This window comes from Portunus trituberculatus, chromosome 27, assembly GCF_017591435.1.
Source record: "Portunus trituberculatus isolate SZX2019 chromosome 27, ASM1759143v1, whole genome shotgun sequence".
Lineage (NCBI taxonomy): Eukaryota > Metazoa > Arthropoda > Malacostraca > Decapoda > Portunidae > Portunus > Portunus trituberculatus.
The window spans coordinates 14,058,195-14,074,074 of NC_059281.1; the positions used below are offsets into that span (position 1 = coordinate 14,058,195).

The 15,880-nt window shown below is 40.9% G+C and overlaps 1 protein-coding gene across 2 annotated transcripts; it reads left to right on the forward strand.

Annotated features, from left to right (window-relative positions):
• The first annotated feature begins 318 nt into the window (after positions 1-318).
• On the forward strand, positions 319-15,782 carry LOC123509926 (serine/arginine repetitive matrix protein 2-like). Of its 2 annotated transcripts, XM_045264551.1 has the most exons (13): positions 319-2,091; positions 4,249-4,311; positions 5,286-5,432; positions 5,562-5,823; positions 6,087-6,139; positions 6,284-6,485; positions 6,618-6,869; positions 7,088-7,242; positions 7,545-8,788; positions 8,895-9,084; positions 9,416-9,564; positions 9,961-10,106; positions 10,334-15,782. In XM_045264551.1, the coding sequence occupies exons 1-13, from the start codon at positions 943-945 to the stop codon at positions 10,438-10,440; spliced, it is 4,119 nt and encodes a 1,372-aa protein (XP_045120486.1). In that variant the 5' UTR covers positions 319-942; the 3' UTR covers positions 10,441-15,782. The 2 variants fall into 2 exon arrangements, with proteins under 2 accessions (XP_045120486.1, XP_045120488.1); XM_045264553.1 differs by lacking the exon at positions 4,249-4,311 and having other exon boundaries at positions 320-2,091.
• The last annotated feature ends 98 nt before the right edge of the window (positions 15,783-15,880 follow it).

A 15,880-nucleotide genomic window follows, 5' to 3' on the forward strand; every position in this document is an offset into this window, starting at 1 on the left:
TCTCTCTCTCTCTCTCTCTCTCTCTCTCTCTCTCTCTCTCTCTCTCTCTCTCTCGTTTTTATTTTGAACGAAGATCTTGACTGTATTCAGAATGTTCCCAGTATGCTCAACACACACACACTTGGGGAATAGTAAGAACGCAGTACACTTGTGTGTGCCTCGTCGCGTGTACACGTGTTTGTGTTTTGTTTACAAGAGAAGTGTCGTCACCAAGATGTAGACATTTGAAGAAATATTGTAAGGCGATAAGAAACTCGGATAAATAAAACATTGTGTATGTGTGGCGGGGAAGTTACTGTATGTGCAAGTGTGGAGGTGCAGCAGCAGCAGCAGCAGCAGTGGCGGTGGGTGTGGGGGCTGGACAGCTGGGAGTCTGGGAGGGAGGCGGTGTCTGGCAATGTTTACAGTTGATAGCGAGCGAGAGGAGAAGAGGAAAGGGACTGAACGCCTGCACCGCTACGCAGAAACCGTGTTTTATTCCTGCTAGGTTGACGTCACGAGGAAGTGCAGAAGGTGAACTAGGAAAAGCAGAAGAGAATATGTGTAGTCATAGAAAAGTCCGTACGTGGTGGGGCTGAATGAGGTGGCCCGATGTGACGCGGCTGAGAGATCAGCAACTGGAGGAGCGATGACTGCCTGAGCTGAATCAGGAATGTTTGCTGACCGGGCATGGTGTTATTGATTGCCACCACCACCACGAGACGGTGGCCAGCAGCACACGCACACAATTCATTCATTTACCGCGTCACGCTAGAAAGTGCAATTACGGAGTGTTTTGCCTTCGAGTCCAAGATGCTTTGTGCTTCATTGTTTACGGTGGCGAGTAAGTGAATCTCAGTCACAAACTAATATAGTAAGCAATACGCCAAAGACGGAGTTTGGAGTTTAAAGTTGTCGAAATTATTAGTGGCTGGAATATTGTTAAACATCCTCGCTACCAAAATGGTGCTTTGGAGAGAGAACGCGAACAGTCACTCTCGCATCAAGTCGCGGAGGAAGTGGTTCGATCACAGGACAAGCAGGCATTACTCTGATGCGAATAAAAGATCGACGAGTAGGCATCCTCAGGAAAAATGCAAGTCTCGGATTGTGAAAACAATGGAGGAAAGTGAGAGACTACAGAAAGAAATCAGGAAAATAGAGAAACAAAATTGTGCCCAGCAGAGGCGCCTTCAAGAACTCGAGAGACTAGTGATGCAGCTCACGCAAGGCAAGACCCCACAGATAGTGCCAGGCATTCCACCAAACACCTTTGCCCTTAACCCAGACACGCCCAGGATTGTGAGAGAAAAGCAAAGGAAAGAAATGGTTCCATCCCTAGCGCACTGTGAGAACCAAGCCTTGGGTTGCAGGACTGAGAAGGAAGATGCAATTCCCAGTGACCTTGTAAGTCTCATGGAAGAGTTTGATAGAAATGGTATTGAGAATGGTGTGTATGGGGTGACTCCTTCTCACAGTGTGTCTGATGCACAAGACACTGATCTGGAGCAGACGTTAGATGTGACAATGCCAAATGAGGAGGTTTGCAAAAGCACCTCACTTGAAGGTGTCCATTCGTCACCTCTGCCAGTTTTCATCACGCCAAGCTACCAAGATAGCGCCTCTGACAGTTACAGTACCAGATATTCCGAGGAGCCTCACCTGTTTCCTCAGCTGTGCTTCACAACTCCTGCCCTCCTTACCTTGGATGCCTTGAAGGAAACAGAGCAAAGAATAGATGAACTGGACAGTGATCATGTAAACCAAGATTTTGAGCACAGCAAATGGAATGTTGCCGTTTCCACAGTACCGATCAGGTCACCAAGAGATTGTTCAGTTGGCAGTGTACTGAGAAAAAATAACCCATTCTCAAACCTTCTAACGTGGCTCCAGCAAACCTCTAAACCCAGTGCAGCACAGCATAAAGCCTCAGAGAAAGGACGTCTTCATGCCACGGATCAGCATGACTCGTCGGTCTGTAATGAGCCACCAGGGAGTCGCAGCCCCGGCCAGGACAGCGTTACACAGCACGTGCACAGGTGGAGCCAGTCACTGAGGCTGCCTTTCCTTTCCCCGATGCCTGAGAGTCTATACAGTGACAAGGAACCAAGTGTGAGTCCTGCATTTGGAATTCCTGTTTATTTTTTCATGTATTTATATTTGTTTTCATTCTGTTTAGTATTTTCTTTTTATTGAGGAAGTAATTCATGTCTTTATGAAATTATCTCGATCTAATTTTCCTTAGCTTGCTCATTTTATTCATTTATGGGTAGTATACAGGGTGTAACACGAGTTTCTGCGGATACTGCCAGAGGTGAAAGTACAGGTTATTCTATGTTGAAAATATTCTTTATACATTTTGAAGCTTTGTTTAGCTGTGGCATGAACATCAAGTATATATGTCTTAGCAACAGATGCAACAGTGGAGAAACACTTTTTCCACATTGCTTTAAGTTATGCAAAATGGTTTGAACACATTCATTGTCTTGGAAGGGAACTGTGTGATGTGACTAACAACATCTATCAGCTCACAACCTTCTCTCTGATTGCCAGTATGGTTTCCGTAAAGGCAGATCTACTGGTGATCTTCTTACTTTCCTAACTGAATCTTGGTCATCCTCTTTTAGGGACTTTGGTGAAACCTTTGCTGTCGGCCTTGACATATCGAAAGCCTTCGATAGAGTCTGGCACAAATCTTTAATTTCTAAACTACCCTCCTACGGATTCTATCCTTCTCTCTGTACCTTCATCTCCAGTTTCCTTTCCGATCGTTCTATTGCTGCTGTAGTAGACGGTCACTGTTCTTCCCTAAAACTATCAACAGTGGTGTTCCACAGGGTTCTGTCCTATCACCCACTCTCTTTCTATTATTCATCAATGATCTCCTAAATCTGACTCAATGCCCTATCCACTCCTATGCTGATGATACCACCTGCATTATTCAACAGCGTTCAACAGACGCCCAACCCAACAACAATTAAATGACTCAAGGCGAGATGCTATAGGACGCCTAACTTCTGATCTTTCACTTGTTTCTGATTGGGGCAGAGAAAACCTGGTTTTGTTCAATGCCTCAAAACTCAATTTCTACAACTATCTACTCGACATAACCTTCCAGACAACTATCCTCTCTTCTTCAATAACACTCAACTTCCCTCTCCTCTACATTAAACACACTCGGTCTATCCTTCACTAAAAATCTAAACTGGAAATTTCACATCTCTACTCTTGCTAAATCAGCTTCCAAGAAGTTAGGTGTCCTATGGCGTCTTCGTCCATTTTTCTCTCCTCCCAGCTGCTTGCTCTGTACAAGGGCCTTATCCGCCCGTGTATGGAGTATGGCTCTCATGTCTGGGGATCCACACACAGCTTTACTAAACAAGGTGGAATCTAAAGCTTTTCGTCTTATCAACTCTTCTCCTCTAACTGACTGTCTTGATTCTTTAAGTCACCGCCGCAATGTTGCATCTTTATCTGTCTTCTACCGCTGTTTTCATGCTGTCTGCTCTTCTGAACTTGCTAACTGCATGCCTTCCCCTCCTGCGGCCTCGCTGCACAAGACTCTCTACTTCTTCTCATCCCTATTCTGTCCATCTTCCTAATGCAAGAGTTAACCAGTATCTTCACTCCTTCATTCCCTACACTGGTAAACTCTGGAACTCTCTACCTGTGTCTGTATTTCCACCTGCCTATGACTTAAACTCTTTCAAAAGAGGAGTGTCAAGACACCTCTTACGTTAACTGGACCCTCCTTTTAGATTTTTTTTGTTTTTTCTCTTTCTACTTTCTTCTTAACAGGGCCTGGCAACCAGCGGGATCTTTTTTTTTCCAACACTTTGTTTGCCCTTGGCCAGAGCCCTTGTAATGTAAAAAAAAAAAAAAAAAAAAAAAGCAGCTGATTTGTTGTTGACTTGGTTATCTATCAGATGGTATTGAGAAATTTATTGGTATCATTACAGTATTGATTTTCTATGTAGTGGTTACATAATGTAGCTGTGGCTTGGGTGTCTAGTGAAGGCTGAGGTGCAGGGATGGCTCCTGTATTGCTGAATAGGATTGCACTAATATTTATTTTTATGCTGCTGTGATTTTTTTGGGTAGTGTTAGATATTATAGTCTCATGTATCTAACCACTTATTTTGTATTTGTGTGGAATACCATTAGCTAGTTTTTGTGTGTAAAGTACTATTTGCATTTTTATGTGCTTGTGTGTCTGAGGACAGCTCTTGTGTGGTGGATCACCATCTAACAGCCATTAACTTTTTGCAGGCATCAGATGAAGATTTCTTTACTGAGTTGACGTTCAGTCTAGCTGAGAAGGCAAATGGAGAGGTAGTACTTGGTTGCATGTGTAACCTAGGCAGGGAAACATTTCCCTTTCTTGTGTTAAGTCTCTCTCTCTCTCTCTCTCTCTCTCTCTCTCTCTCTCTCTCTCTCTCTCTCTCTCTCTCTCTCTCTCTCTCTCGTTATCACCATCCAGAATGCAGGGTAAGTCAAGGTTGTCATGGAAGACCCTTTTAATTCTCTTTAAGTTCAGCTTCAGTTGCACATCGTACACACTGTATCTTTGCCCTTTTAATTGCATGCTTGTGTAAGCTTTATCTTCTTGTGTTGCTGTGATTATTTTTTCCCCCCAGTTATCTGTAGAAGCATCATGGGTACTGCCAGTTGTAATGTATTGATGAAAAGTGGCTTATTGAGGTTCAGGGAGAACAGATTCTGAACCCTGTATTTGCTTATTGAAATGTTCTTATTCATCACATATTTTCTTTTGAGCCTTTCCTTTCATGAAGTAGCTGCAAAGTAGCATTATTATCTTCTGAATCCACTTGCTTTTGCCAGTTCTGGTATTACAAGTAGCAGGTAAATGTATCACTTGCTTGTTAAGCTTCTTTTAAAGATTCATTGAAGTCAAGATGTGTAAGACCTTCATGTACAAATAATACACACAGGAATCTCTCACTGAATTAAGTGTCTCTCCTCAACTAGCCCTTATTCACTATGATGGTAGCATTTTATATACAGAGTTTGTAACTTATCACTACTTCCATTCCTTTCTGATTAATTTTATTGAAGATATTGGGAAGAGAGAGAGAGAAAAAAAGAGAAAGAAATTAAATACATGGTTGATAGATGTAATTCTCTCTCTCTCTCTCTCTCTCTCTCTCTCTCTCTCTCTCTCTCTCTCTCTCTCTCTCTCTCTCTCTCTCTCTCTCTTGTATTTGCATATTTTCCATTGAGTTCCAATGCCCATTCTTTGCTAACCAAGAGGTCCTAGCCCTCACTCTGTCTTGTCTTGCCTACAGACATCAGATGAGGAGGAGCTGGTGGTGGATGAGGCAGTGTCACATTCAGTGGCTGTGGGACGGCGGCAGCAGCAGAGAAGACAGCGGCAACGCAATGAGTCTGTGTGTTCTTTTGCTGGCCCCTGTGTGGCTCCTGACTTGCTACTGGTATGTAGACAGGAAGCATGCACTACTTAGTCATGAATTCTATTTATTTTATTCCTTCAAGTAGTCTTTTATCTCTGAAAGTAACTACATTTAATACTATAGATTTATGTAATGTCTCCTCTCCATCAGGCTCCAGACAGCGGGGGGACTGCCAGCCAGGTGAGGGAAGAGGACATCATGACAGAGATTGCTGGGGAGCTGGATTGTTCCATGTTGATTGAGGAACCAGCAGTACCATCACCAGTAAAGCAAGAGAAAGAAGAGAGATGGCAAATGAAAGAAGTGAAAGGCAAGAGGGGACCATCAACTATAAAACAAGAGGTGGAGTGCGATTTGGATTCCATAGATGTGAAAAGGGAGCCTTTAGAGGTGTCTCAAATATCCATACAAGGTGAGTGTTTGCTCTTTCATGGGGAGAAATAAAGCAACTTATTATTATTATCATCATCATCATCATCATTTCTTTTTTCTGTTTAGAGTGCTAGAAAAAGAGTTACAAGATTATGACCTGCTTGTAAGGAAATTGTTTTTTATTACTCCATGTGAATTTCAACCAAAGCAATGAAAAGTGAAAGTTTGGAAAAGCTTATTGCTGAATTAGATTTATACTTTAGAATTTCAGATATCATGACTGATGTTTTATTTTCTTGAAAGGTGTTGAAGACATCGAGTCTGACAAAGTTCAAAGACAAGCCAGTGATAAAGAGGTGAGTGACATTGGCAATTGGATGGCACATTTTGGGGTTATTGTGGAAGAGTTAGCGTCAATAGGTATCACAAGATGTAGAATTAGTGTACTTTCAGTGTTGTGTTGGTTGCTGCTTCATTAAGACCATTTGTGTCCTTAACAGGAGACCCAGCAACCTTCTCTAGCTACAGAGAGGAAGGACATGAAGCTTCCAGCTGGTTCTGTTGTGTTGGCCATGGTTGATGAGGCGGGCTCCCTGGTGCCCCTCCCTCAGTTTAAAGTGAACCCGCAAACTCTGACTGATGCCCTTGACCATACCCCAGAGGAAGATGTTGATGTTGAAACTGTTTCTGAGAAAACTCCAGGTATGTTTGTTACATTGTTGTATCACTAGTATTTGTTGAAAGAAATTTATATATTTGTATTCATTAGTCATTATCTTTGTTATAGGAAGTTAGGTATTTGTTTATGTAACTTTGATATATCATGTCTTTCAGTTCTTGAGGCTGGTGATCTAGCCAGCCTTCTTGCTCAGTTTGAGGCATCAGAGGCTGTCAACACTCCAGACAGTGACAGTCCTAGACCAGAGTGTGCAGCAGCTGGAGTAAACAAGGAAACAGGAGTGCCCACAGACAGCCTCCAGACCCCAAACACAGAGATCTCTCAACATAAGAAGACTTTGCAGGCCTCGCCCACGCACCAGAATATTAAGGATGCACTTCCTAAGGAAATTATTGAAAAGATAAAAGGTAGGTTTACTTTCTTATTTCAGTGTGTGCGTGCGTGTGTGCACTTGTATACCTCTCAGTGAGTGCAGTCTTCATTAAAAAGGAAAATCCTGTCTAAACTCGCATGCATATAGTAAACCATCAAGTATGACAGCAGTAATTATTTACAAGTTCAATGATACACCATAAAATGTATGTCTATGCATGTTTCACCATCATAAATTGCCACGGTTTTCCAGCATCAACTAAGCGGAAAAGCACACAGATGTTATCAGAGCCAGTCGCAGTGCGCAAGGGAAGGGGAGCCAAGACAAAGGACTCAAGCAGTTCCCACCGCACCAAAGGGAGCAGAGCACCAGCACAGCAGCCACAGCCACCAGCTGGACCTCAGCAGGTAGGAACCAAACTAGTTCCAGCTGAGGCATACTCCTGATTCCAAACAATTGGCAGAGATGGGTACTCTCTCTCTCTCTCTCTCTCTCTCTCTCTCTCTCTCTCTCTCTCTCTCTCTCTCTCTCTCTCTCTCTCTCTCTCAGTGTGTAACAACCTTTGAATGGTATCAGGATTCTCTCTCCTACTCTCCCCCTAGTTTGTAACATCCTTCAAGTGTAGGCTTGATTAAAATACTACACTCTTATTTAATGGATATTATACTCCCTTGTAGTATATATCACTTGGTGTTTCTTATATTCACAGAGCCAAAAGGACCAGAGAGTGCCACCACCTTTGGACCATGACTACTGCTGCTCCACTGACAAAACCAAGCGTGGTAATCGAACATCCTCAGATCGTTCGTTCAATAAGCTGCCAGAGTACTACACCACAATACCCACGAAAGATGGTGATGTCAAGAAATCTGGGACCACCTCCTCTGATGATGGACAAGATGATGTAGGGAAGAAAGACAGTGGCGTAGAGTCCGGTGATGTGAGTGATGCCAGTGTGGAAATCGAAGAACGCAAGAAAGAAAGTAAAGAATTCAAGATATCCCAGGATCCTACCAATACATCAGGCGAAAGGAAAAAGGGAGATAATGGTGACAAAGCAGATGTTTATAACAAATTGCCTGCCTATGTAACTGATATAAGCAATGTCAAACCCAGGGAGGAGGAGGTGCAGGAGGAGGCTGGCACTGAAGTGAAAGCTGAAGAGAAGGAGCCTGACATCCAAAAACAGCAGGAAACCAAGAAGCACAAACGGAAACTGAATCTCTCTGAATACCGGCAGAGAATTAAGAGTGCCCAGAACAGCAGGTGTCCCTCTCCTGCTTCCTCTACCACCAGCACTATTGCCAACAGTCCCCAACAAGCCACTGAGGCTGTTGAGGGGACACAAATCCCCACTCAGACCATGGCTGAGGAGCAGGATGTCCAGGACCCACCTCAGGAGCCTGAAACTGCTCCCAAAGAGGAAATGGAAGAAGGTGAGCTGGAGGGAGACTCTGAGCCTGAGATTCTGACCAGAGTGAATCCTGGCACTATAAACAATGAAGGCTCTTCAGAGGTCATTCCTGTACGTCCAGACTCCAAAATCAAGAATGGTGAAAACACACTAGGAAGCCTGGTGTTTTTCAAAAACTCATCCACCAAACCTGACACACACTGGAAGGCAGGATCCCACCAAGGCTTGTCCTCCAGAAGATGGTCATCTTCTAGCAGAAGCAGGAGTCGAAGTAGAAGTAGAAGTCACAGCAGGAGCCCAGTCCTCAACAAGAAGAGGCACTCTCACAGACACCACCGTTCTTCCCGCAGCAAGAGGAGGAGCTACAGGGGATCCCGTTCGTCACAGTCTCCCAGGCCATGGAGGAGGTGGTCAAGGTCACGCTCTCGTTCTAGGTCAAGAGGCAGTTCCTCTTCCTCATCCCACAGTCACAGTTACTCCAGCTCCAGATCTAGATCAAGGTCCCGCTCACGGTCCTGCTCTTCCAAGACCAGAGACAGGTGAGATCCCAACAACAACTAATAGGATAATAGAGTGGAGATATGTGTCATTCAAGACTAAAACAGTTATGTGTGTGACGGCCTTCATCAGTTCTCCTTTCTTCAGGTGGGGTTACTGGCGCTGGGGTTCAAGCAGGAAGAGACACTCGCCCAGTGGGTCACGGTCCGGCTCATCTCACTACAGAGGTGGACGGTCTCGGTCTCGGTCTCGGTCTCGGTCCCGATCACCTATTTGGAGGGGTGCAGGACACTCTCGCTCACCCTCCCGTAGCCTTTCCGGCAGGTCCAGGAGGCCGGTAAGTTGGAGGCTATTAGTAGGTTGGAAATATATAATGGGGAGTGTTTGTTTGAGGAAAGTAAAGTAATACATTAAGCTGTGTTTGGCAGCCATAAACAAACAATTATGTTGCCTTATGCTGCACATCAAAAAGTATGCAAATTTCTTTGGCGAAGGGTTTAGATAATTTAAGGAAATTGATATTCCAGTAAATGAAATATATAGATCTCAGCTTGACCTGTAAAATTAATCAGTTAGTCAGTGTTGGTGTCATACTATGTAAAGGATTGTGTGACATCTATGCGTGCATGTACACAGTTACATTGCAATTCTATCTTACTTTCCAACAGGAGGATGAGAACAGAGTGAAACAGGTGGAGGAACGGCGGGTGATATACATTGGCCGTATTTCTGAGGGGACCACCAAGGCAGAGTTACGGACACGTTTTGAGAAGTATGGTACCATTGTTGACATTAGTGTCCACTTCAGGGAACATGGGTACGTGTGTGCATCCTCTCATTCATATTCACATAAGTGTATAGTGGCTGTGTAGAGGTTGTTGAAGATGGTCAGTTAGAGGAGAGGAGTTAGATGAAAAGTTTTTAATTCCTTCTGTCTTAAATAACATGGAGTGAAATCCTCCCATACATGGACAGAGTTACCACTTGTGGGAGAGAAAAACTGGCAGAGACAGCTGCCGCCTTTTTCCGTTATTAATAGACTTTTAATGTGACTTGATTTATTAAAGTGTGTGGGATATATTTGACCATATTGATTTAACGATTTTCAGCAACCTTTCCTTTCACCTTTGCAATCAATTGCTGGAAACGGTAGTAGTGGTCTTATTGTTTACTGGCATTCCTATTGATATATCGGCTATTTTTGCACCCGTAGAGACAACTATGGCTTTGTCACGTACAAAAACCGGGATGAAGCCTACTGTGCAGTTGAACATGGAAACGACGATCCAAAACTTCCTCGTTATGACCTCTGCTTTGGGGGCCGACGGGCCTTCTGCAAGGTGTCCTACTCTGACCTGGGTAAGACTATAAATGATCACTATAGGAGGTGCAATAATGCTGAAAATAAAGCTTCAAGGAAAGGTTGTATGTGAGCTAGCTAAGAAGTGATCTACCTGAGATGATTATCCTTCTCTTTAAAAAAAACTTAATGGGCAAATAGTGGAGTGAACAATAACATGAATAAGATTTACAATTACAGAGTGTAACATGAGTTTCTGCACACATTGTATTTTATCTCCCACCAGATGCTGAGCCTGCTGAATCCTATGAAGGGGGACTAATTGCAAGACAAGCCGACCCATTAGACTTTGACTCCCTCCTGCGAGCAGCAATGAAGAGAAATATGCGATGACCTTGGTGCTGCATAGTCTTTTTCTCTTTAGCGTTGATGTTTATTAGTTGACCAATGACTTGTGTTTGTAGTACCTTTTGTCTCTCACCCTTAGGGGTTTCCTGTAATGCAGCAGTTTATCAGATAACAAAGGACATCTTCATCTCTTGAAGGTAATCAAATTCTGTATTATTTAATAATTCTGGTTATCATCATCAACTATTCTAGTTTGCTATTTTAAATATTTGTTCCATTATCTTCAACTAAAACTATTGCCAAAATTATGACAGCAAAGTTTTAGGTCTTCTTTCAAGTGGGTGAACACCACAGACCCAGAAAGGTCGTAGTGTACATAATCTTAAAGCTTTACAATGAACATTATGGGAATTAGATATTTGGTGTTGCTCAAAACTCTTGAAATTTTTTTTATTATTATTGTTCATAATTGAATTTTCTTTAATTCATAAGTAATTAAGCACACTTTGTTCTATTTGCATCTTTGAATTGTTTTGTGAGGCAAGATAACTAACTAACTGCTACCTACCTAGATATTGTGATAATTTGTATCTCTTCTGTCCATCCTACAGGCTGATTTCACAGAACAGTGACTATATTGTGCTTTTTTTCCTGTGGTGCTGTATTTGGTGGGATGTATTTTATAAGTAAGAAAAGAAAAATAGCACAGTCAATCTTTGTCCCCTTGCAGCCACACACGTGTGATGTGAAGAGTGAATGATACCAGTTTGTTGATTTACACTTATGAGTGTAATACGTTCTTAATTGGCTCTTTCATCTGGAGCATTTATAGCCTATCAAACATTATTACCAGGTTACATTGGTCTGAATACTGCATTGTTTGGAATACACAATTGCCTTAGGCTAGGCTGATCTGGAGAGCACACCCCTGCTTCCTACCTTTCACCAAGACAACTGAATGGTGAGTATTCTTGCTGCTTGCCAGTATATATATATATATATATATATATATATATATATATATATATATATATATATATATATATATATATATATATAATACACGGTGGATTCAATACTTGAACTTAATTAATTCCAGATGGCTGTTCGAGTGTCAAGTTCGACTAGCAATACCTATAAATCAGGTTATTCGTTCTGATCTTAGCAATTTTAAAAAATTTTCAATGTAATTTTTTTTTTTTAATTTGATTTGTACATACTGTAAGTGAAGGTTGGTGATGTATAACATAGAAGAGGAAAAGAGAAGGGTGGAGAGGGTAAGGTTGTCAGAGGACAAGTCACCATCCATGAAAACATCTGGTGTGATTACTGTAAACCCACTAGTGGAGGGATGTGGCTCACTAATCTTTGCACTTTCACTAGATTCCTTATTTTCACCTCTAAAGGCTTATTAAAGTTTCTAAATGAAAAACTACCAACAGAACACAGAAGAATGTGGTTTTTGTCAAGACTGCGGCAGGACTAGGGATGCGCACCGGTTTATCGGGTAATATGGTATCAGAACGGGACAATAGTGGTGTTGGAGAGGGAGAGTCCAGAGCTTTGTTTACAACCATGTGTGCGGCCATTCAATTACCAGATATTTTCACCACTAATAAGCCTTTGGAGTTAATGTAAGTTTATAAATGAAAAATTACAGACAAAACGCACGAATGTTATTCTGAAGACCGCAGCAGTACAACTGGCAGAGGGTGAGGGAGAGGATAAGGAGCCTTTGTTTACATGTGGACATTTGACTATCATGTATTTTTTTAAGTATTAAATCGAACTTTTGTGTTCAAGTATTGAAAAGTTAGACCATTAAGATGTCTCCACTATATATATATTGGCAGCTGAACAGAAAGCGGGGGAGGCAGAGGCCTTGACTTCCAAATCATCGAGGCCTGTAGATACTCAACAGTTGAGTTCACTAATGGAGAATTGTGGTCCACAAACACTTATGACAACTACACTCACTGCAGCTCTTTCCAGCCTCTTGGGGAATCACAGTCCCTGCCAGAGACTCTTAAGTATTAGTATTTGTCATTTAAAGAGAGCTTGTGAACAAAGATGTCAAAAATTCTGTACATAGTAATCTGCTTCAATAATGCCAAATGTTACTCATTACTCTGGTTAGAATAATTTAATGCAGTCTCGTCAAGAGTGTTAATATCGTTTCAGTTACTTGTACGACATAAGTTGAATTTTGTCAGTTTTTATATTTGAAGTGGCCTGATTCTGCCATATGACGTGATGATGTGCCATAGGGAGTTGTTACTGTTTCTTGTTGAAGAGTGGGTGCAGCAGTGCACCTTGATATTGAGAGTATGTACAGGTTCATCTGTGACTGGTTTTGTACCATAGTTTTACAATATTTAGTGAGTGAGAGAATGACAAGTAGCCACATACTTATGCACATAATTTCCTCTATAATTAACACTTTAAAGCTTCAAAACTAAAGTAAGATGTGATAAAGCTCGTGATAAATGGTATGCTTGTTTTTATAATGGGCAGTTTTAAGAATTATTTGGAACAGATAGCATAAACTTGCAAGGAATGTTAGTTTTCATTGAAGGGAAATCTTACCATATACAGTTCTAAGTAGAGAAGGTTAGAGCACAAGTCATGCAGCTAAGACATGTTTCCAGATGATTATTAAGTAGCAGATTTAGCAATGCTTAATTTACATCTGCACTAAAGTCTTTAAACACTGTACATAATCAGGCATGTCGTCTTTAATACAAATTACAATAAACAAAATTTCCACATGACAATTTTAGTAGTGGTACAACGTCAAATGTTCTAGGCATCAGAGGGCAACTCCAATACTAGTGGGGGTTTTTGGCTTAAAAGCACATAGAGGAAAACAAAGTCCAAACACTGATATGGTTTGCTCATCTGCATTAAACTCCCAATATAGTGTATAGCTTTCTTTAAAAAAAAAGTAATGGAACACTAACTTTGGTTAAATAATATAAAATGGCTTGGTGACTGACTGTTGCTGGAGCAGATATCACATGTTAAGAGATTCAGTGTTTGTGGCACAGAACAGTATCACATAGACAGCAAGACTAATCTGGCTAAAGTAATAAATTTATTGTAGTCTGGTTAGAGAAGTAATTATTATATTTATTTTGAGCCTTTGTTGCCAGTTTTACAACTTTACATCTATATTGTTGAATATATAATGCTTGAAACACTTGAGTTAGGGTTAGAGGTTAATTCTAAATTCAAACAAATCAAGAAAGGCTGCATCTGACCACACACCATTCTAGATATAAAAGTTAACACTATCATCCTTCCCTGCCACTGATTACAAAAATGTGGCATAACTGTAATAGAGTATGGCAAACAAGGCATTAAAATTTCACTGTAGCATAACTAATTTAGTAAACAAGGCTTAAATTGAAATCAATAGTGAGCCTGTAATATTATATTAACTATTACCTGAATATGTAGCAGATGGTGTAAGGCCATTCTGATGATATTAATCCTGACAAACTTTTAATTTTATTTTATTAATTTCCATTCTCATAATAACTGCAAATTTGGATGAACTTCCGTACTGAGTGATTGTATTTCGGGTTTTTGAACTTTGACTACAAGACTTTTTTAAGATTAAGTTCTGAAGAAATATATTGAAGGGAAGGTGAAGGCAAGTAACCCCCTCTTCATGGGTTTGTTGCTGTTGAAACTAGTAACATAATTCATTCAGAGTTAAATTGTTATTGTGATGTACATGAGTAAGTGACTACTGTACTGTACATGATAGCATTTTAAGGCCACATGAAGATATTAATTATTGCATATTACCCTTGAAGGAGTTGATTTTGTTACTTTTATACTTTTTTCAGAATACTTTTTGCCTGTAAGAAGGCACCATGAATACCTAACGATGGATGCTGTGTGCACCATTACTCTCATGTTGCTGTAGTGTATCTTATGCTTCTCAAACAGGCTGCCTCTGGCTGTGAAGTGTTTGGATTAATCAGGTGGGCTGTGTAGTGACATTGAGAGGCCTAAGGTTGTGAAGCCTGTGGGAGATGGAAGTGCCTACCTTTGATTATCAAAAGATGTGGATATTTATTTATAAATGTTTCATGGTTTGCTAATGGTAGGAACATAGGCAGTTTGTCTGCATTCATTTATTGCATGCCTTACTTTAATTTCTTGAATGGTATAGTCGTACTACCAAAAAGGAAATATGTAATAATATAGGAAAAACCTAAGACATTTGATTTTTATTTCTTCAAAATTTATTCTAATGTCAAATTATCTTCACTCAGTTCAAATTTGAATTCATAAATTCTGAATCTTAAATCCACCTCATATGAAGAGCCCCATGCAATAGGGGCCAACATGCCACTATTGTAGTTTTGAAAGGTTTAGGGTTAACTTTGAACAATTGTAGCACATAGAAAAAGGCGTAACTATAAAGTATCATACATCAATGGAAAGCCTATACTGTGAGTTTACCTGAAAGAAAGAAATAAACCAAAAACCCACAAAAAGAAAAAATGGGTTTCCTTGGATTGCTGCCCAAATCAGACCACAGGTAACTGGTACTATGAATATAGCTATCAAAATTTTGTGGGTTTTTACAATGTTGTGTCAGTAATAAAGGCATTATTCATTGACACCATCACTGTTGGGCATATTACTTAACAATGAATGTGTAAGTTGCTTATGTGGTGCTGGATGGAAGGATGGAGAGGTTAATAATAATAAATCCAGGACTAAAGAACACTAAATGAGATGATAAGATGAGTGCATGTACACAGCACAGACTGAGACTCATGGTTGCCACACCACTAATTGGTCGAGAGTGGGGCGTGGTATCCCAACCATGCTCACATTAGCTGCCTGCCTATGTTAGTTGAACTCTATTGCCCACTAAAACTTGATCCATCTAGTTATTTCTAGCTGCTTTCTATACACCAAAGTTAGCAACGCTCAGCCTGGTGTAGCTCTGCTATAAGGACGATTATTGAAATTTGATTTTCACCACATTTCATCAATAGTTGGTCTGGTGGAAAACACAAAGAGCTCAATTTTGGTGGTGGTGGTGGTGTTGACCCCTATCGCACAAGGCTCCTCATATACTCTGATGGTTATTCCATTTCAATTTTGTACACCTATTTTTGTATATTTTTTAAACCAATGACAAAACAGTCATCCTCAGTTAAGAGACTAAGGTGGAAATTATTGTATGATAAAAGTATTATTGTTTGTTGTTATGGGTGTAAAGGAAAAGCCTTGAAATGCTTTGTTTCTACTGAAAACTGCTTCAGTGACTCGTATAAGTGTGACGAGTGTTCCTGTGTTGTATAATAGCAGGGTCTTGCTTTCAAGGCAGGGTGGTCAAATAAAGATTGTATATACAAACATATCAGTGTTTCTCTTCCTATCCTTTAAGGGGCTGCCGTGGTACAGTGGAACCACGTGTGGTCTAAGGGATCTCCAAGCGCACGGGTTCAAATCCTGT